Raw genomic sequence first — 20,824 nt, 5'->3', positions numbered from 1 at the left:
CAAAGCGCTTCACAGCCAATTAAGTGCTTTTTTTGAAGTGTGGTCACTGTTGTGATGTGGGAAACGCGGCAGCCAATTTGCGCACAGCAAGCTCCCACAAACAGCAATGTGATAATGACCAGATCATCTGTTTTTGTTATGTTGGTTGAGGGATAAATATTGGCCCCAGGACACTGGGGAGATCTCCCCCTGCTCCTCATCGAAATAGTGCCATGGGATCTTTTACATCCACCTGAGAGAGCAGATGGGGCCTCGGTTTAATGTCTCATCCGAAAGACGGCCCCTCCGACAGTGCGGTGCTCCCTCAGTCCCCCCCCCCTCCGACAGTGCGGCGCTCCCTCAGTACTGCTCTGGAGTGTCAGCCTAGCTTTATGTGATCAAGTCCCTGGAGTGGGACTTGAACCCACAACCTTCTGACTCTGAGGTTGTTCCAATGAGGTGACACTGGATCGAGAGTTTGCTCCAAGCACTTGCAACCTGCATAAAGCTCAATCTGTCTTCCAAATGCAGTAAGCAACAGCCTCTGAGCTTGGAAAGTGAACAGCTGTGAGATGGGAGCTTTTATAGCACATTTGCAGCTGTCAAGTAATGAGATGGTACCCTGGCCATTCAACTCCCGCCCTGCTTACCAGATGTGATCCCTGAGCAGCGTCGACCCTGTGGGCGACCTGGTAAAATGTAAAGGTGAACTCGAAATACTTGTTAATGGGCTGTTAACAAGGTCATTATGATCTGAATTACTGCACCCGTCGCTGTGTGTCGGGTCTGTTCAGCCCCGACAGCGGAGTCCTGACCTGCCACCGGACGCGCCAGCTCACCCTCCCCACACACCACCCCCCCCCCCCCAAAAAAAATTCCCCCCCCCCCCCCCAAAAAAAAACAATTCCCCTCCCCCCCCCCCCCCCCCCCCCCCATAATCTCTCAATCTATCGATCTCCACCTTGGATATACTCAGCGACTGAGCATCCACAGCCCTCTAGGGCACAACATCCAGTCCATTGGGATTGTGTACAGTGGGAGTGATGGGAAGGGGTTTGGGTCCATTGGGATTGCGTACAGTGTGAGTGAATGGGAAGGGGTTTGGGTCCATTGGGATTGTGTACAATGGGAGTGAATGGGAAGGGGTTTGGGTCCATTGGGATTGCGTACAGTGGGAGTGAATGGGAAGGGGTTTGGGTCCATTGGGATTGTGTACAATGGGAGTGAATGGGAAGGGGTTTGGGTCCATTGGGATTGTGTACAGTGGGAGTGAATGGGAAGGGGTTTGGGTCCATTGGGATTGTGTACAGTGGGAGTGATGGGAAGGGGTTTGGGTCCATTGGGATTGTGTACAATGGGAGTGAATGGGAAGGGGTTTGGGTCCATTGGGATTGTGTACAGTGGGAGTGAATGGGAAGGGGTTTGGTCCATTGGAATTATGTACAGTGGGAGTGAATGGGAAGGGGTTTGGGTCCATTGGGATTGTGTACAATGGGAGTGAATGGGAAGGGGTTTGGTCCATTGGGATTGTGTACAGTGGGAGTGAATGTAAAGGGGTTTGGGTCCATTGGGATTGTGCAGAGTGGGAGTGAATGGGAAGGGGTTTGGTCCATTGGGATTGTGTACAATGGGAGTGAATGGGAAGGGGTTTGGGTCCATTGGGATTGTGTACAGTGGGAGTAAATGGGAAGGGGTTTGGGTCCATTGGGATTGTGTACAATGGGAGTGAACGGGAAGTGTCCATTGAAATGCTAAAATTTCAGGATGGGAGCGTGTTCTTCATGTTCAATGTGTTTCTGCCTTCTCAGATTAATGGATTCATTACCGAACTCGTGCCTTTTTGGATAACTGGTGCCCGACTGATCCCGAAATACCAACAAGTGCCTCACAGTGTGCCTGACCAGTATGTGCCCAAGGACCATCTCTGTTAGATTTTTTGAAGGATGTGCTAACCCCACATAGCGAATCTGCTTCCCCCGCAATGCCGTAATAAAGTCACCGTTATTTTAAGCAGGCATTGGGAAACCAGGGAGGCGAGGACCTACTCGAGAGTGCTTTGAACTGGTCTAACCTCAGGACTCGGATCCAAGAGGATACTTCAGGGACAAGGGGGGGGGGGGGGTGGGGGGAGGGCTATGGCCAGCTGACGGAATAGCGAAACTCTCAACGCGGGAAAAGAACCTATTTATTTTTCTACCGTCCAATAATCCCAGCCGCACAATGCCGGCAAAACCTCTCGCCAAAGTACATTACCTGGTGCTGTTCCTCTGCGTGCAACTGATGGTGATCGTGCTGCTCTACCGGGAAGGGTCGCGCCAAAGGGTGGCCTACTTCATCGGGATCCTGTGGAAAGGAGGGACCTCGACGACTGCCTTCCTGCGCAACGCCTCGCGAGCTGGAGACGTGTACTACAACCTGAGTCACATCGTGCGGCCGGTTCTCGGTGAAGATGAGCTCCCTTACTGCCCGAAGACCTCGCCATATCTAGGTAACCGAGGGTGGGGGCGGTGGGGTGGCGGACACGTTAATGGTGGCGGGGCGTCTTGGAGAAAGGACGTCGGGTTGGAGGGGGGTGTCTTTGGTTCTGCTTCAGGAATCGCCCTATCAACTCGGGCTAGAGGTTCAGGTCCATGGGCAACCTGGCTACCAATCTTGGGGGCAACCTGGCTGGATGGGCCTCCTCCTGTTCCTGTGTAACAGGCTCGAGGGGCTGAATGGGCCTCCTCCTGTTCCTGTGTAACAGGCTCGAGGGGCTGAATGGGCCTCCTCCTGTTCCTGTGTAACAGGCTCAAGGGGCTGAATGGGCCTCCTCCTGTTCCTGTGTAACAGGCTCGAGGGCTGAATGGGCCTCCTCCTGTTCCTGTGTAACAGGCTCGAGGGGCTGAATGGGCCTCCTCCTGTTCCTGTGTAGCAGGCTCGAGGGGCTGAATGGGCCTCCTCCTGTTCCTGTGTAACAGGCTCGAGGGGCTGAATGGGCCTCCTCCTGTTCCTGTGTAACAGCCTCGAGGGGCTGAATTGGCCTCCTCCTGTTCCTGTGTAACAGGCTCGAGGGGCTGAATGGGCCTCCTCCTGTTCCTGTGTAACAGCCTCGAGGGGCTGAATTGGCCTCCTTCTCTTGCTAAGTTGCTATTTCCTTGTCCGTAGGGGGTCCGATTCGTGTGAGCTTCCCCAAGGACCTCACGATGGAGGAGGTGGAGAGGAAGAACCCCTACGTGATGCCGGGGGGGCAGTATAAACCGCCGGATTGCGAGTCGATGTACAGCACGGCCGTTGTCATCCCGCACCGGAACCGTGAGCAGCACCTCAAATACCTCCTGTACCACCTGCACCCGTTCCTACAGCGGCAGCAGCTCAACTACGGGATTTATATCATCCACCAGGTCAGTCACCCCGGCGATTGAAGCGGTTCGGGCGCTCGGTCTCTGTGTCGCTCTCTGTCTCTGTCTCGCGCGCGCCGCTCACTCTCCGCCGCTCGCTCTCGCGCTCTAGTTTGGGATTGAGTTGGGGAGTTGGGCCTGTTTTTGGGGCGGGTGCAGAGGGCGATTGTTGGATCTGAAAGTTGCGACAGTGGACGGGCATCTATTGCCGTTTCACCTCACCACCGTCCCCCAGGCCTCTGACCCCGCACTAACCCCTGCACTCTCCTCTCTCTCTCTCTCTCTCTCTCTCTCTCCCTCATGGAGCAGGCCGGGAACTATACATTCAACCGAGCCAAGCTGCTGAACGTGGGCTTCAAGGAAGCCATGAAGGAGGCGGACTGGGACTGCCTCTTCTACCATGATGTGGACTTGATTCCTGAGGATGACCGCAACCTCTACACGTGTGAGAAGAATCCCAAACACGCCTCCATCGCCATGGACAAGTTCGGCTACAAGTAAGCAGAGGTCGTCGCTCCCTCGGAGCGGGGCAGGGTCATGTCAGTACTGAGGAAACGCAGTACTGAGGGAGCGCCGCACTGTCGGGGGGGCGGTACTGAGGGAACGCCGCACTGTCGGAGGGGCGGTACTGAGGGAGCACTGCACTGTCGGAGGGGCGGTACTGAGGGAACGCCGCACTGTCGGAGGGGCGGTACTGAGGGAGCGCCGCACTGTGGGAGGGGCAGTACTGAGGGAGCGCCGCACTGTCGGAGGGGCAGTACTGAGGGAGCGCCGCACTGTCGGAGGGGCTGAACTGAGGGAGTGTGGCACTGTCGGAGGGGCAGTACTGAGGGAGCGCCGCACTGTCGGAGGGGCTGAACTGAGGGAGTGTGGCACTGTCGGAGGGGCAGTACTGAGGGAGCGCCGCACTGTTGGAGGGGCGGTACTGAGGGAGCGCCGCACTGTCGGAGGGGCGGTACTGAGGGAGCGCCGCACTGTCGGAGGGGCAGTACTGAGGGAGCGCCGCACTGTTGGAGGGGCGGTACTGAGGGAGCGCCGCACTGTGGGAGGGGCAGTACTGAGGGAGTGCCGCACTGTCGGAGGGGCAGTACTGAGGGAGCGCTGCACTGTCGGAGGGGCAGTACTGAGGGAGCGTTGCACTGTCGGAGGGGCGGTACTGAGGGAGTGTGGCACTGTCGGAGGGGCAGTACTGAGGGAATCCCATTGCGCGCGCAACATGTCATAGCTGACGCGCATGTGACCAACCCCCTAAACTGATGTGCCTTGGTCCACTGCAGCCCCCTGGTCAAGGATGATTGGCAGCAAACCGTACCCCAGGACAAGAGGGGGAGGGATGGATTCGGGGGCGGGGGTGGCACTGATGGAATGGGGTTCCCGGGGAGGGTGGGTGGGGAAGGACCAGAAGATGCTGCTTTCAACCGAACTGGTCTCGCTTGGGGTGAATTAATCAAATCAAATCAATTTTATTGTCATTGTTAGTGCACAAGTGCAGTACAACGAAATGTAGGCTTGCGGCTCCCGAGAGTGTACATTTAGATTAAGACATTTAAACATTCAACATACATTGGGCTTGTAATACATTAACATAAACATAACCATAATAAAGTGCATTGGCAGATGTGCAGGCTTTAGAGTTTATTTGTGGAGTTCAGTAGGATGACAGCCCTGGGAAAGAAGCTGTTCCTAAATCTGGTCGTACATAGAAACATAGGAGATAGGAGCAGGAGTAGGCCATTCAGCTCCTCCAGCCTGCTCCGCCATTCAATGAGATCATGGCTGATCATCCAAATTCAGTACCTGGTCCCTGCCTTCTCCCCATATCCCTTGATCCCTTTAGCCTTAAGAAATATATCTAACTCCTTCTTGAATATATTTAATGAATTGGCCTCTACTGCCTTCTGTGGTAGAGAATTCCACAGGTTCACCACTCTCTGGGTGAAGAAATTCCTCCTCATCTCAGTCCTAAATGGCTTACCCCTTATCCTTAGACTGTGACCCCTGGTTCAGGACTCCCTGGCCATCGGGAACATCCTTCCTGCATCTAGTCTGTCCAGTCCTGTCAGAATTTTAACAGTTTCAATGAGATCCCCTCTCATTCTTCTAAACTCCAGCGAGTACAAGCTCAATCGACCCAATCTCTCCTCATACGTCATTCCTGCCATCCCAGGTATCAGCCTGGTGAATCTTCGCTGAACTCCTTCCATAGCAAAACATTCTTCCTCAGATAAGGCGACCAAAACTGCACACAATACACAAGATGTGGTCTCACCAAGGCCCTGTACAACTGCAGCAAGACATCCTTGCTCCTGTACTCGAATCCTCTCGCTACGATGGCCAACATACCATTTGCCTTCTTAACCGCCTGCTGCACCTGCATGCTTACCTTCAGTGACTGGTGCACAAGGACACCCAGGTCTCGTTGCACTTCCCCTTCTCCCAATCTACTGCCATTCAGATAATCTGCCTTCCTGTTTTTGCCACCAAAGTGGATAACCTCACATTTATCCATGTTATATTGCATCTGCCATGCTTTTGCCCAATCACCCAACCTGTCCAAATCATCCTGGAGTTTCTCGGCATCCTCCTCACAGCACACATGCCCACCCAGCTTTGTGTCATCTGCAAATTTGGAGATATTACATCTAGTTCCCTTGTCTAGATCATTTATATATATTGTGAATAGCTAGGGTCGAAGGACCGATACCTGCGGTACCCCACTAGTCACTGCCTGCCACTTGGAAAAAGACCCGTTTATTCCAACTCTTTGCTTTCTGTCTGCCAACCAGTTCTTTATCCAAGTCAATACCTTGCCCCCAATCCCATGTGCCTTAACTTTGCACGCTAATCTCTTATGCGGGACCTTATCGAAAGCCTTCTGAAAGTCCAAATACACCACATCCACTGGTTCTCCCTTATCTATTTTACCAGTTACATCCTCAAAAAATTCCAGTAGATTAGTCAAGCATGATTTACCTTTTGTAAATCCATGTTGACTTTGTCCGATCCTGTCACTGCTTTCCAAGTGCTCTGCTATTACATCTTTTATAATGGACTCTAGCATTTTCCCCACTACCGATGTCAGGCTTACCGGTCTGTAATTCCCCGTTTTCTCTCTACCACCTTTTTTGAATAGTGGGGTAACATTAGCTACCCTCCAATCCATGGGTACTGTTCCAGATTCCATCGAATGTTGGAAGATGATCAGCAATGCATCTACTATTTCTAGGGCCACTTCCTTAAGTACCCTAGGATGTAGACCATCAGGCCCTGGGGATTTATCGGCCTTCAATCCCATCAATTTCCCTAACACCATTTCCCGACAAATACTGATTTCTTTCAGTTCCTCCCTTTCATCAGACCCTATGTTCCCCGGCATCTCTGGGAGGTTATTTGTGTCCTCCTTTGTGAAGACAGAACCAAAATATGTATTTAGTTGGTCTGCCATTTCTTTGTTCCCCATTATAAATTCCCCTGATTCTGACTGCAAGGGACCTATGCTTGACTTCACCAATCTTTTTCTCTTCACATATCTATAAAAGCTTTTACAGTCAGTTTTTATGTTCCCTGTTAGCTTACTCTCATATTCTATTTCCCTTTCTTAATTAATCCCTTTGTCCTCCTTTGTTGAATCCTAAACTGCTCCCAATCCTCAGGATTATTGCTTTTTCTGGCCAATTTATATGTCCTCTCCTTGGATCTTATGCTATCCCTAATTTCCCTTGTTAGCCACGGTTGAGTCACCTTTTGTTTTATTTTTATGCCAAACTGGGATGAACAACTTCTGTAGTTCATCCATGCGGTCTTTGAATGTTTGCCATTGCCTATCCACCATCAACCCTTTGAGTGACATTCCCCAATCAATCCTACCCAACTCGCGCCTCAGACCATCGTAGTTTCCTTGTCGACTCTTGTTTGTTCTGTTGGGGTTCACTAGATTGATTCCTGGGATGAGAGGGCTGTCCTATGAGGAGAGATTGTGTAGAATGGGCCGATACTCTCTGGAGTTTAGAAGAATGAGAGGCGATCTCATTGAAATGTGTAAGATTCTGAGGGGGTTTGACAGGGTAGATGCTGAGAGGCTGTTTCCCTCTGGGCTGGGGAGTCCAGAACCAGGGGTCACAGTCTTAGGGTAAGGGGTCGGCCATTTAGGACTGAGATGAGGAGGAATTTCTTCACTCGGAGGGCGGTGAATCTTTGGAATTCTCTGCCCCAGAGGGCTGTGGAGGCTCAGTCGTTGGGTATATTCAAGGCTGAGATCGATAGATTTCTGGACTCCTAGAAAGTTACAGCACAGAAGGAGCCCATTTCGGCCCATCGTGTCCGCGCCGGCCAACAAAGAGCTCTCCAGCCTAATCCCACTTCCCAGCTCTGGTCCGTAGCCCTGCAGGTTAGAGCATCCCAAGTGAACATCCAAGTACTTTTTAAATGTGGTTCGGGTTCCTGCCTCCACCACCCTTTCAGGCAGTGAGTTCCAGACCCCCACAACCCTCTGGGTGAAGAAATTTCCCCTCAAATCCCCTCTAAACCTTCCCCCAATTACTTTAAATCTGTGCCCCCTGGTTTTTGACCCCTCTGCTAAGGGAAATAGGTCCTTTCTATCCACTTTATTTATGCCCCTCATGATTTTATACACCTCAATAAGGTCTCCCCTCAGCCTCCTCTGTTCCAAGGAAAACAGACCCAACCTATCCAGTCTTTCCTCATAGCTAAGATTCTCTACTCCCAGCAACATCCTTGTAAATCTCCTCTGTACCCTCTCTAGTGCAATCACATCTTTCCTGTAATGTGGTGACCAGAACTGCACGCAGTACTCTAGCTGAGGCCTAACTAGTGTTTTATACAGTTGAAGCATAACCCCCCTGCTCTTGTATTCTATACCACAGCTAATAAAGGCAAGCATTCCGTATGTCTTCTTAACCACCTTATCTACCTGGCCTGCTACCTTCAGGGATCTGTGGACATGCACTCCAAGGTCCCTTTGTTCCCCTACACTACTCAGTGTCCTACCATTTAATGTGTATTCCCTTTCCTTGTTAGCCCTCCCCAAATGCATTACCTCACACTTCTCCGGATTGAATTCCATTTGCCACTGTTCTGCCCACCTGACCAATTTATTGATATCTTCCTGCAGTCTACAGCTTCCTTCTTCAGTATCAACCACGCAGCCGATTTTAGTATCATCTGCAAACTTCTTAATCATATAGATACATAGAAGATAGGAGCAGGAGTAGGCCATTCGGCCCCTCGAGCCTGCTCCGTCATTCAATGAGATCATGGCTGATCATCCAAATTCAGTACCCTGTCCCTGCCTTCTCCCCGTATCCCTTGATCCCTTTAGCCTTAAGAAATATATCCGACTCCTTCGTGAATATATTTAATGAATTGGCCTCTACGGCCTTCTGTGGTAGAGAATTCCACAGGTTCACCACTCTCTGGGTGAAGAAATTCCTCCTCATCTCAGTCCTAAATTACTTACCCCTTATCCTTAGACTGTGACCCCTGGTTCTGGACTCCCCGGCCATCAGGAACATCCTTCCTGCATCTAGTCTGTCTAGTCCTGTTAGAATTTTATAGGTTTCGATGAGATCCCCTCTCAATCTTCTAAACTCCAGCGAGTACAAGCCCAATCGACCCAATCTCTCCTCATACGTCATTCCTGCCATCCCAGGTATCAGCCTGGTGAATATCCCCAATATTCAAGTCTAGATCATTGATCTATACCACAAAAAGCAAGGGACCTAGTACTGAGCCCTGCGGAACCCCACTGGAAACAGCCTTCCAGTCACAAAAACACCCATCAACCATTTACCCTCTGCTTCCTGCCTCCGAGCCAGTTTTGAATCCAACTTGACACTTTGCCCTTGGATCCCATGGGCTTTTCAGTATATTGAAGGCTGAGATCGATCGATTTTTGGACTCTGGGGGAATTGAGGGATGCGGGCTCTACAGACGGTGGTAAAAGCTGCACAACATACTATAGGCATTAAACTACCTGCTGTGCAGGATATCTACCCCGAGAGGTGCCGGGGGAAGGCCCTGAGAATCATCAAAGACTCGAGCCACCCCAGCCACAACCTCTTCGCCCTGCTCCCGTCCGGTAAGAGATACCGAAGCATACGGTCTCGTACCAGCAGGTTTCGAAACAGCTTCTACCCCCAGGCCATAAGACTCCTGAACGCATAATTTATTATTTATTACTGTTGTTTTATTTATTACTAGCTGAAGTGCCCGGCGGTGCCGAGGCTTTTTCGAGGGAATGTTGTTGGAAGAGAGAGCGACTGGGGGGAAGAGAGCGCGCGACTGGGGGGAAGAGAGGGAGGGGAGGGGTGGGGGGAAGAGAGGGAGGGGAGGGGTGGGGGGAAGAGAGGGAGGGGAGGGGTGGGGGGAAGAGAGGGAGGGGAGGGGTGGGGGGAAGAGAGGGAGGGGTGGGGGGGAGGGAGGGGAGGGGGGGAGGGAAGAGAGGGGGGGGAAGGAGGGAGGGGGGGGAAGGAGGGAGGGGGGGGAAGAGAGGGAGGGGGGGGAAGAGAGGGGGGGGTGGAGGGAGGGGAGGGGGGGAAGAGAGGGAGGGGAGGGGGGGGAAGAGAGGGGGGAAGAGGGGGGAAGAGAGGGGGGAAGAGGGGGGGGGTGGAGGGAGGGGAGGGGGGGAAGAGAGGGAGGGGGTGGAGGGAGGGGGGTGGAGGGAGGGGAGGGGGGGGGAAGAGAGGGAGGGGAGGGGAGGGGGGGAAGAGAGGGAGGGGAGGGGGGGGGGAGGGGGGGAAGGGAGGGGAGGGGGGGGAAGAGAGGGAGGGGAGGGGGGGAAGAGAGGGAGGGGAGGGGGGGAAGGGGGGGAGGGGAGGGGGGGAAGGGAGGGGAGGGGGGGAAGGGAGGGGAGGGGGGGAAGAGAGGGAGGGGGAGGGGGGGAAGAGGGGGAGGGGGGGAAGAGGGGAAGGGGGGGAAGAGGGGAGGGGGGGAAGAGGGGGAGGGGAGGGGGGGAGGGGAAGAGAGGAGGGGGGGAAGAGAGGGAGGGGAGGGGGAAGGGAGGGAGGGGGGGAAGAGAGGGAGGGGAGGGGAGGGGGGGAAGAGGGGGAGGGGAAGAGAGGGAGGGGAAGAGAGGGGGGGAGGGTGGGGGAGGGGGGATGGAGGGCGGAGGGGAGGGAGGGCGGCGGGCGCCCCCCCCCCCCCCGGAGGTGAAGACCGCCGATTGCGCGCGCAGCAGGAGCTGAGACGCGGCATCTCTCTCGGCCGGCGGGCCCGGTTGCCAGGGCAACCGTGACGCTGACCAAGCCAGAGAGAGAGACGCCGCGTCTCAGCTGCTCCTGCTGCGCGCGCGGCCCCCCCCCCCCCCCGAGGGTCGCGGCCGCCGATTGCGCCCGTTGCCAGGGTAACGCTGGACGCTCAGCAAGCCCCGGCAGAGAGAGACGTCTCAGCTCCTGCTGCGCGCGCACCCTAGCGGCGCTGGGCTGAGGCTCGGCCCTCCAGCCTTCGAGTGGGGCCGGGAGGTGCCTAGCTCGGGCGTGGGTGCGGAGGAGACGCCGAGGCTTCTAGGCCTACCTGGAAAAACGGGGAAAGGTAGGAAAATTAATGAGATTAGATAAGTTAATTACTTTCTAAATCATTTTTTTAAAAAACAATATGTGTTTTAAAAGCAACGTTTTTTTTTAAGACGCAGAAAGCGGGAAAAGGAAAGGAAAAGTTTGGAATCAAGATGGCGGCGACTCACCTCGGTTCAGAACGATAAAGCCCGGCCACACGCGCACCGATTGGCCCGGCGGCACACGCCAGCAACCCGGCGTACGATTGGTCGAGCTCGAGGTCACTCTGTCGCTAATGAGCGGATAATGAGATGCTAATGAGCGGCATGTTGAAGGTTTTTGGGATACCGCGGGCGCAATTTTAGCCCGGCCGAAACGTAAATACGCTTAAAACCGTCTCGGAAGCGTAAGCTTTCTTTGGAGGTAACGCGCGCATAGGTACGCCCTGTAACTTTCGAGTGCATACCCGCAACGCACACGCGATGACAGACAGACAGACAGATAGACAGACAGAATGACAGAAGTACCGATTTATATATATATAGATTACTGTATTTCTATTAGTATTTTTATCATTGATATGCCATATTTATTCCAATGTTGGGAGGACTCGTAAAAATCAACATTTCATTGTGCAATACACACGTTTGCTGCATATATGACAAATAAATTGAATTGTATTGTATTTGTAATTGTATTGGGGCTCGGGAAAGTGGAGTTGAGGTCGAAGATCGGCCGTGATCTCGTCGAATGGCGGAGCAGGCTCAAGGGGCCGAATTGCCACCTCCTGCTCCTAATTCTTACGCCCTTCTGTTCTCGTGTCCTCTGCAGGCTGCCGTACCGAGGCTATTTTGGTGGCGTCTCCGCCCTAACCCCCGACCAGTACATGAAGATCAATGGCTTCCCGAATAACTACTGGGGCTGGGGGGGCGAGGATGACGACATCGCTTCCAGGTAGGTGCGAAGGGGCTCTGCGAGGTTCTGGGGGGGGGGGGGTGTCACGCAGGGGCAAGTTGTTGTCTCACTGTTCGCCTCGGCAAGCTTCATCTATTAAGTATCTGGGAAGCTGCTGCCACAGCCCCAAGCGTTCGAAGGAGCGTTGCGCTGTTAGTTTGGCAAGGGCAGGTTGATGCTACAGGTCTCGGAAAGCTGAGAGTCGGGGATAAATGGGTCATTTTCCGGTTGGCAAAGTGGGGTGCCACAGGGATGGGTGCTGGGGGCCCCAACTATTTACAATCTACACTGATGACTTGGATGAGGGGACCGAGTGTAATGTAGCCAAGTTTGCGGATGATACAAAGATGGGTGGGAAAGCAAGTTCTGCAGAGGGACATAGACGGGCTAAGTGGGCGGGCAAACATTTGGCAGATGGAGTATAATGTGGGAAAGTGCAAGGTTATCCACTTTGGCAGGAAAAATAAAAAAGCAAATTATTATTTAAATGGAGAGAGATTACAAAATGCTACAGTTCAGAGGGACCTGGGGGTCCTTGTGCATGAAACACAAAAAGTTAGCATGCAGATACAGCAAGTAATCAAAAAGGCAAATGGAATGTTGGCCTTTATTTCAAGGGGGTTGGAGTATAAAAGCAGGGAAGTCCTGCTACAACTGTACAGGGTATTGGTGAGACCACACCTGGAGCACTGCGTACAGTTTTGGTCCCCTTATAAGGATATACTTGCATTGGAGGCAGTTCAGAGAAGGTTCACGAGGTTGATTCCAGAGATGAAGGGGTTGACTTATGAGGAAAGGTTGGGCCTATACTCATTGGAGTTTAGAAGAATGAGAGGTGATCTTATTGAAACATATAAGGTCCTGAGGGAGCTCAACAAGGTAGATGCAGAGAGGATGTTTCCCCTCGTGGGGGAATCTAGAACTCGGGGGCACAGTCTCAGAATAAAGGGTCGCTCTTTCAGAACTGAGATGAGGAGGAATTTCTTCTCTGAGGGTCGTAAATCTGTGGAATTCTCTGCCCCAGAGAGCCGTGGAGGCTGGGTAGACACAGGCAGACTCGGCTACCAAGAGAGGACAGGATATGCTCTCACTGCAGTCAGGGAGTGGTGGAGACAGAGATGCACTTCCTCACAGCTTGTAGAAAATATCAGGGCATCAGGGAGAATTTCTACCCAAAATTCACAAAAATATGCCCGGAATTCAGAAATTTGAAGGACGACCAAAAACTCCCATACCTACTCGGGGAAGAGAGAAATTGTGTAGCACTAGCGGCACACTATGTTACAGCTTGCCATAGACAGAGGGACAACCATTAAATATAAGAAAAGAGTATATATAAATTATATGAAAGTATATTTATACACTCGGGGATATATCTGTTTATACACTATGGATAGATCTGTATTTTTGTGTACAAACATGAATGTTTTTCGATGCTTTGGCAACATAAGATGTAACTTGTCATGCCAATAAAGCGATTTGAATTGAATTGAATTGAATTGAATACATTTAAGGTGGAGATAGACAGATTTTTGCACGATAAGGGAAGTGAAGGGTTTATGGGGAGCGGGCAGGGAAGTGGCTTTGAACCCAAGATCAGCCATGATCTTATTGAATGGCGGAGCAGGCTCGAGGGGCCAAGTGGCCTATTCCTGCTCCTATTTCTTAGGTTCTTCTGTCTTCCCACAGCGCCGTAGGTATGTGAACATAAAACTAAATCACTCCACAAGGATTCTTGGTCCAGGAGACCTTTTTCAACGACCCCCTCCCACTCCAGTGTATTCCTTTGACTCGATTCCGAAGTCGCACCAGATTGGAGAACACGCTCCAACATTAATTGCCTTTCAGATGATCTCCTTACATTGCCTCTGTACCTCGCACTGATGCAGGTGCGTGTAGGAACGTAGGAGGCCATTCAGCCCCTCTCGATCCTGTTCCGCCATTCAATGAGATCATATGGGTTCACTAGATTGGTTCTTGGGATGCGGGGGATTGTCCGATGAGAGATTGAGTAGACTAGGCCTATATTCCCTCATTGAAACATATAAAATTCTTAAGGGGGATTGACAGGGTAGATGCTGAGAGGCTGTTTCCCCCTGGCTGGGGAGTCTAGAACCAGGGGTCACAGTCTCGGGATAAGGGCTCGGCCATTGAGGACTGAGATGAGGAGGAATTTCTTCACTCAGAGGGTGGTGAATCTTTGGAATTCTCTACCCCAGAGGGCTGTGGAGGCTCAGTCGTTGAGTATATTCAAGGCTGAGATCGATGGATTTTTGAATATTAAGGGACTCGAGGGATATGGGGACAGTGCAGGAAAGTGGAGATGAGGTAGAAGATCAGCCATGGTCTCATTGAATGGCGGAGCAGGCTCGAGGGGCCCAGTGGCTGACTCCTGCTCCTATTTCTTATGTTCTTATGGTATTATCATGGATGATCTGTACTCCAACTCCATTTAGCTCTATATAACCCTTAATACCCTTACCCAACACAAATCTACCCATCTCGATCTTGAAATTTCTAATTGACCCCCAGCCTCAACAGCTATTGTGCGGGAGAGAGTTCCAGATTTCCACCCCCCTTTGTGTGAAGAAGTGCTTCCTGACATCACCCCTGAACGGCCTGGCTCTAATTTTAAGGTTCTGCCCCCTTGTTCTGGACTCCCCCCACCAGAGGAAATAGTTTCTCTCTCTCTACCCGATCAAATCCTTCAATCGACTCAAACACCTCGATTAGATCACCCCTTAATCTTCTAAACTCCAGGGAATACAAGCCTAGCCTCTGCCAACCTGTCCTCGTGATTTAACCCTTTGAGCCCCACCCCCCCTCCCGGGTATCATTCTGCGCTGCTCCCCCTCCGAGACCGAGATACCCTTCCTGAGGAGCGAGACCCTACAGAACTGGACGCAGTGACTCCAGACGGGGTCTGACCAGAGCTTTGTACAACTGAAGCATGACTTCTGCCCCATGGGGTTTGGGTGCTGCACTGACGTTCACTCACAAGACATACTGTACCGTGGAGTGGGGAGGGTCAGGGCGAATGAAAAGATTGACATTGACTGTCGGGGTGGGGGATGGATGAGGAGAAAAAAGGATAGAATTTGAAAAGTGGAGATGTTGTGTTAAACTGGTACAGAACTTTGGTTAGACCACATTTGGAGCACTGTGCACAGTTCTGGTCCCCATATACCTTGGTTAGACCACACTTGGAGCACTGTGCACAGTTCATGTCTCCATGTACCTTGGTTAGACCACACTTGGAGCACTGTGCACAGTTCTGGTCTCCATATACCTTGGTTAGACCACACTTGGAGCACTGTGCACAGTTCCGGTCTCCATGTACCTTGGTTAGACCACACCTGGAGCACTGTGCACAGTTCTGGTCTCCATATACCTTGGTTAGACCACACTTGGAGCACTGTGCACAGTTCTGGTCTCTGTATACCTTGGTTAGACCACACCTGGAGCACTGTGCACAGTTCTGGTCTCCATATACCTTGGTTAGACCACACTTGGAGCACTGTGCACAGTTCTGATCTCCCTATACCTTGGTTAGACCACACCTGGAGCACTTTGCACAGTTCTGGTCTCCATATACTTTGGTTAGACCACACTTGGAGCACTGTGCACAGTTCTGGTCTCCATATACCTTGGTTAGACCACACTTGGAGCACGGTGCACAGTTCTGGTCTCCATATACCTTGGTTAGACCACACTTGGAGCACTGTGCACAGTTCTGGTCTCCATCTACCTTGGTTCGACCACACTTGGAGCACTGTGCACAGTTCTGGTCTCCGTATACCTTGGTTAGACCACACTTGGAGCACTGTGCACAGATCTGGTCTCCATATACCTTGGTTAGACCACACTTGGAGCACTGTGCACAGTTCTGGTCTCCATATACCTTGGTTAGACCACATTTGGAAGATCGTGCACAGTTCTGGTCTCCGTATACCTTGGTTAGTCCACACTTGGAGCACTGTGCACACTTCCGGTCTCCATATACCTTGGTTAGACCACACTTGGAGCACTGTGCACAGTTCTGGTCTCCGTATACCTTGGTTAGTCCACACTTGGAGCACTGTGCACAGTTCCGGTCGACATATACCTTGGTTAGACCACACATGGAGCACTGTGCCCAGTTCTGGTCTCCATATTACAAAAAGGATATAGAGGCACTGGAGAAGATGTAAGAAAGATTTACAAGGATGATATTTGAAATGTGAGGTTACAACGATCAGGAAAGACTGAACAGGCGGGGGCTCTTTTCTCTAGAAAAGAGAAGGCTGAGGGGTGACCTGATCGAGGGCTTTAGGATTATAAAAGGGGTTCGATAGGGTAGACGTAGAGAAGATGTTTCCACTTGTGGGGGAGACCAGAACTAGGGGCCATCAATATAAGAGAGTCACTGATAAATCCAATAGGGAATTCAGGAGAAACTTCTTTCCCCAGAGAGTGGTGAGAATGGGGAACTCGCTACCACAGGGAGTGGTTGAGGCGAAGAGCAGAGATACATTTAAGGGGAAGCTGGATAAACACACGAGGGAGAAAGGAATAGAAGGATATGGTGATGGGGTGAGATGAAGGGGGGTGGGAGGAGGCTGGTGTTGATGGGGTGAGATGAAGAGGGGTGGGAGGAGGCTGGTGTTGATGGGGTGAGATGAAGAGGGGTGGGAGGAGGCTGGTGTTGATGGGGTGAGATGAAGAGGGGTGGGAGGAGGCTGGTGTTGATGGGGTGAGATGAAGAGGGGTGGGAGGAGGCTGGTGTGGATGGGGTGAGATGAAGAGGGGTGAGAGGAGGCTGGTGTTGATGGGGTGAGATGAAGAGGGGTGGGAGGAGGCTGGTGTTGATGGGGTGAGATGAAGAGGGGTGGGAGGAGGCTGGTGTTGATGGGGTGAGATGAAGAGGGGTGGGAGGAGCAGAAACACCGGTACAGAGCAGTGGGGCCGAATGGCCTGTTTCTGGGCTGTACATTCTATGGAATTCTGTGCATCTGAAAGCTCCGAGACTCCGGGACTGATTGTCTTCTGTTCCTGCTGTTCCAGAATCTATCTCAACGGGATGATGATCGTACGACCCGCTGTGCAGGTTGGCCGATACAAGATGATCAAACACGCCCACGACAAGGGGAACGAGGTGAACCCCAAAAGGTAACCCAGCCCGCACCCCACCCCCCCTCTTTCAGGGGCCCTACGCTCAATGACCCTGCTCATGGAGGCCCAAATAGAGAAAGTGGCACATTGCCTGGGCCAGGGGAGAAGATTAGCAAAGAATAGACCAGCCGTGGCACTGGGTCGCACGTTCGCCCCTAGGTCATTGTGGGTTCGAGCCCCCACTCCAGAGACTCGCGCACAAAAATCTAGGCTGAAACTCCCAGTGTCAGTACTGAGGGAGTGCCGCACTGTCGGAAAGCCAGTACTGAGGGAGCGCCGCACTGTAGGAGGGGCAGTACTGAGGGAGCACCACACTGTCGGAGGGGCAGTAAAGAGGGAGCGCCGCACTGTCGGAAAGGTGGTACTGAGAGCGCGCCGCACTGTCGGAGGGGCAGTACTGAGGGAGCGCCGCACTGTAGGAAGGCCAGTACTGAGGGAGCGCTGCACTGTCGGAGGGGCAGTACTGAGGGAGCGCCGCACTGTCGGAGGGGCAGTACTGAGGGAGCGCTGCACTGTCGGAGGGGCAGTACTGAGGGAGCGCCGCACTGTCGGAGGGGCAGTACTGAGGGAGCGCCGCACTGTCGGAGGGGCAGTACTGAGGGAGCGCCGCACTGTCGAAGGGGCCGTACAGAGGGAGCGCCGCACTGTCGGAAGGGCAGTACTAAGGGAGCGCCGCGCTGTCGGAGGGGCAGTACTGAGGGAGCGCCGCACTGTCGAAGGGGCCGTACAGAGGGGGGGGCCGTACAGAGGGAGCGCCGCACTGTCGGAAGGGCAGTACTAAGGGAGCGCCGCACTGTCGGAAGGGCAGTACTGAGGGAGCGCCGCACTGTCGGAGGGCCAGTACTGAGGGAGCGCCGCACTGTCGGAGGGCCAGTACTGAGGGAGCGCCGCACTGTCGGAGGGGCAGTACTGAGGGAGCGCCGCACTGTCGGAGGGGCAGTACTGAGGGAGCGCCGCATTGTTGGAGCGGCTTACTGAGGGAGCGCCGCACTGTCGGAGGGTCAGTACTGAGGGAGCACCGCACTGTCGGAGAGGCAGTACTGAGGGAGTGCTGCACTGTCGGAGGGGCAGTACTGAGGGAGTGCCGCACTGTCGGAGTGTCAGTTCTGAGGGAGCGCTGCTCTCGGGTGGATGTAAATGATCCCACGGCCACTATTAGGAAGAAGAGCAGAGGGGAGTTCTCCCCGGTGTCCTGGGGCCAATATTTATCCCTCAACCAACATCACTAAAACAGATGATCTGGTCATTCTCACATTGCTGTTTGTGGGAGCTTGCTGTGCGCTAATTGGCTGCCGTGCTTCCTACATTACAACAGTGACCACACTTCAGAACAAGTACTTCATTTGCTGTGGAGCGCTTTGGGACGTCCTGAGGGGCTGAAAGGCGCTGGAGAGATGGGAGCTTTTTTTCTTCAGTAGTCGAGGATTGTGATGAGGATTTGTTTAGAACCTCCCGTTAGTCGAGGGTTGGGGACAAGGACAGGAAGCCGATTGGGTTACGGAGGACACGCTGTTGACTTCTCTTTGTTTCCGCTCCCGGGCCAGGTTCAACTTGCTGGCCAAGACGAAGAGGTCGTGGAAGGCAGACGGCATGAATGGGCTGGAGTACATCGTCCTTGCCAAGGACCACCTGCCCCTGTACACCAACATTACGGTGGAGATCGGCACCGACAAAGGGCTCCAGCGCAGCTTGTGATTGCGGCTCGCCCCGGTCTCCGACGGGCGGGTGTTTTGCCGGCGTGTGGGGCGGGGAGGATCTCGGAGAAGCTGGACCCGGCTGAGAAACATCAGGAGCCTACAGTTGCATTGAGTCCCAACGGATACACGTCAGGATGGCGAAGATCTCGAAGCAAGGAGTTGCCTCGCTTATACAATCAGGATGATTTTTTTACCAGCCCCCCACAGACACTTTGTCGCGGGACAACTTTGATACGAGTTATAGCGGGATTTCAGTCGTGCGGTCTCCCTCCGTTCTGATGCCAGCTGCTACTCCTGGACCTGTTCGGATGAGAATTCCCACAAGAATCGCCCCGCCCTGTGCGGAACTTTGATTCTTCCACGCGCACAAGGGGTGTGTTACGGAGACGGGTTTTTTTTTTAAGGAACGACAGCGGTTTGTTCACGAACTAAAGATAATCTGAATGGAAGGGACGCACATTTGGGAGTGAAGGGGGGGTGGAGGCGGGGTGAGGGTGATCGCTGTGTAACGTGCGGGCCGCTTAACTTGACGGGCCCCCTCCTCCATCTCCTTCCTCATCTCCTGTTCCTTCGCCTGCTCTTCCCACCCCCTCTCCGTCTCTGTTTCCGTCTCCTCCCCCTCCGTCTCCTCCTCCTCCTATCTCCACCATCCAATGGGAAAACCGGAGATTTCTTCATTGGGCGTCGGGAGTTTTCGGACCGTGTGATCGGCCGGGATCCCTTTTTTTTTTCTCAAATTCCCGGTGCCTGGTTTCCCCCGAATCTGTATTCCCGACGGATGCTTTCATTCCTGTCGGGTGCAGTGGGCAGAACCTTCCCGGCTGTTGACCTCTTTATAGCGACACTCCGATTTCTATTGCCCCCTTCCCCCTCCCCGCGCGCCCACCCCCCCCCCCCCAGTCGAACTCCCAGGCCGAGATAGGGCACTCTGCTGGACATGTGCATTCTATCTCGCCTGCCTTGCTTTTTGAAGTTTGCCCCATAAAAGCGGCTAATTAAGGGGGCAGGGGGGCTATGCCAAGGGGGTGGGGCGGGGAAGAAGAGCTTTGCCTCCACTTCCCTTGAGTGGAGTGATGCGAATTGGTCGGGATCTCCTTTTCCCAAGGACCTCCGGTTCGCCTCCCCTAGAGGGCGCTGTTGGCATTGTTCGAATACCGCCACCTGCTGGCAGCATCGAGGCGTCGCACCAACACTCGTCCCAGCCTCTCAAACATCAAAGGGCTTCCCCCTTAAAGTGACGCCTTGTCCCCTTCGCTCCCCGGAGTGCATTACCTCGTGATTCCATATGTATTTACAACAATGTGTAGACACACAATTTAGTAACTCGATTTATGGCGCAGAAATAAAAAAAAAAAAAACTTTTTTTTAAAAACGTAAGTTTGGAAACTTGCGAGCGAAGGTTTAGTTCCCCCGCCTTGTGGCTTCACAGCTGCGCTGCTCAGCACGGGAGAGATTATTACAGTAGGGACCCATGGATTCAGGAGATGTGTGTGTGTGTGAGAGAGAGATTCTGTGCCCCACTCTCACTAGTAAACGCCTGCCTTGTATCTGCTACCTGCATTCTGCAATACTCAAAGTCGCTGATTGGAAATCTGAAATCAAAACGGTTAGGTGTTGATTGAGGTAGAATTGTTGGCTGGGACTCAGAGATCTTTGAAGACTATCACGGATTTGTTAACATTCACCTAAACTATCGGGGGCTCAGTGTAACATCTCTTCCGAAAGACCCCTCCGACTGCGTTCCCTCCGTCCCGCCCCTCCGACGGGGCGGCGCTCCCTCCGTCCCGCCCCTCCGACGGGGCGGCCCTCCCTCCGTCCCGCCCCTCCGACGGGGCGGCCCTCCCTCCGTCCCGCCCCTCCGACGGGGCGGCCCTCCCTCCGTCCCGCCCCTCCGACGGGGCGGCCCTCCCTCCGTCCCGCCCCTCCGACGGGGCGGCCCTCCCTCCGTCCCGCCCCTCCGACGGGGCGGCCCTCCCTCCGTCCCGCCCCTCCGACGGGGCGGCCCTCCCTCCGTCCCGCCCCTCCGACGGGGCTGCCCTCCCTCCGTCCCGCCCCTCCGACGGGGCGGCCCTCCCTCCGTCCCGCCCCTCCGACGGGGCGGCCCTCCCTCCGCCCCGCCCCTCCGACGGGGCGGCCCTCCCTCAGCACCGCCACC

General features: G+C 53.6%; 1 protein-coding gene across 3 annotated transcripts in view; it reads left to right on the top strand.

Annotated features, from left to right (window-relative positions):
* LOC147110135 (beta-1,4-galactosyltransferase 3) overlaps positions 1-20,046 on the top strand; it is a 78,003-nt gene extending 57,957 nt beyond the window's left edge. For all 3 annotated transcript variants that reach the window (XM_086004077.1, XM_086004075.1, XM_086004076.1), the window contains exons 2-7: positions 1,788-2,467; positions 3,124-3,359; positions 3,666-3,853; positions 11,699-11,821; positions 16,865-16,969; positions 18,517-20,046. In XM_086004077.1, the coding sequence (XP_085860203.1) occupies positions 2,200-2,467; positions 3,124-3,359; positions 3,666-3,853; positions 11,699-11,821; positions 16,865-16,969; positions 18,517-18,667 (1,071 nt within the window). In that variant the 5' untranslated portion in view covers positions 1,788-2,199 and the 3' untranslated portion in view covers positions 18,668-20,046. The remainder of the gene's footprint in view (positions 1-1,787; positions 2,468-3,123; positions 3,360-3,665; positions 3,854-11,698; positions 11,822-16,864; positions 16,970-18,516) is intronic.
* Positions 20,047-20,824: the final 778 nt, after the last annotated feature.

The sequence above is a fragment of the Somniosus microcephalus genome, chromosome 12 (genome assembly GCF_052327205.1).
Source record: "Somniosus microcephalus isolate GS21.2 chromosome 12, FLI_Smic_1.0, whole genome shotgun sequence".
Taxonomy (NCBI): domain Eukaryota; kingdom Metazoa; phylum Chordata; class Chondrichthyes; order Squaliformes; family Somniosidae; genus Somniosus; species Somniosus microcephalus.
This window is presented reverse-complemented; position numbering and strand designations above follow the sequence as displayed.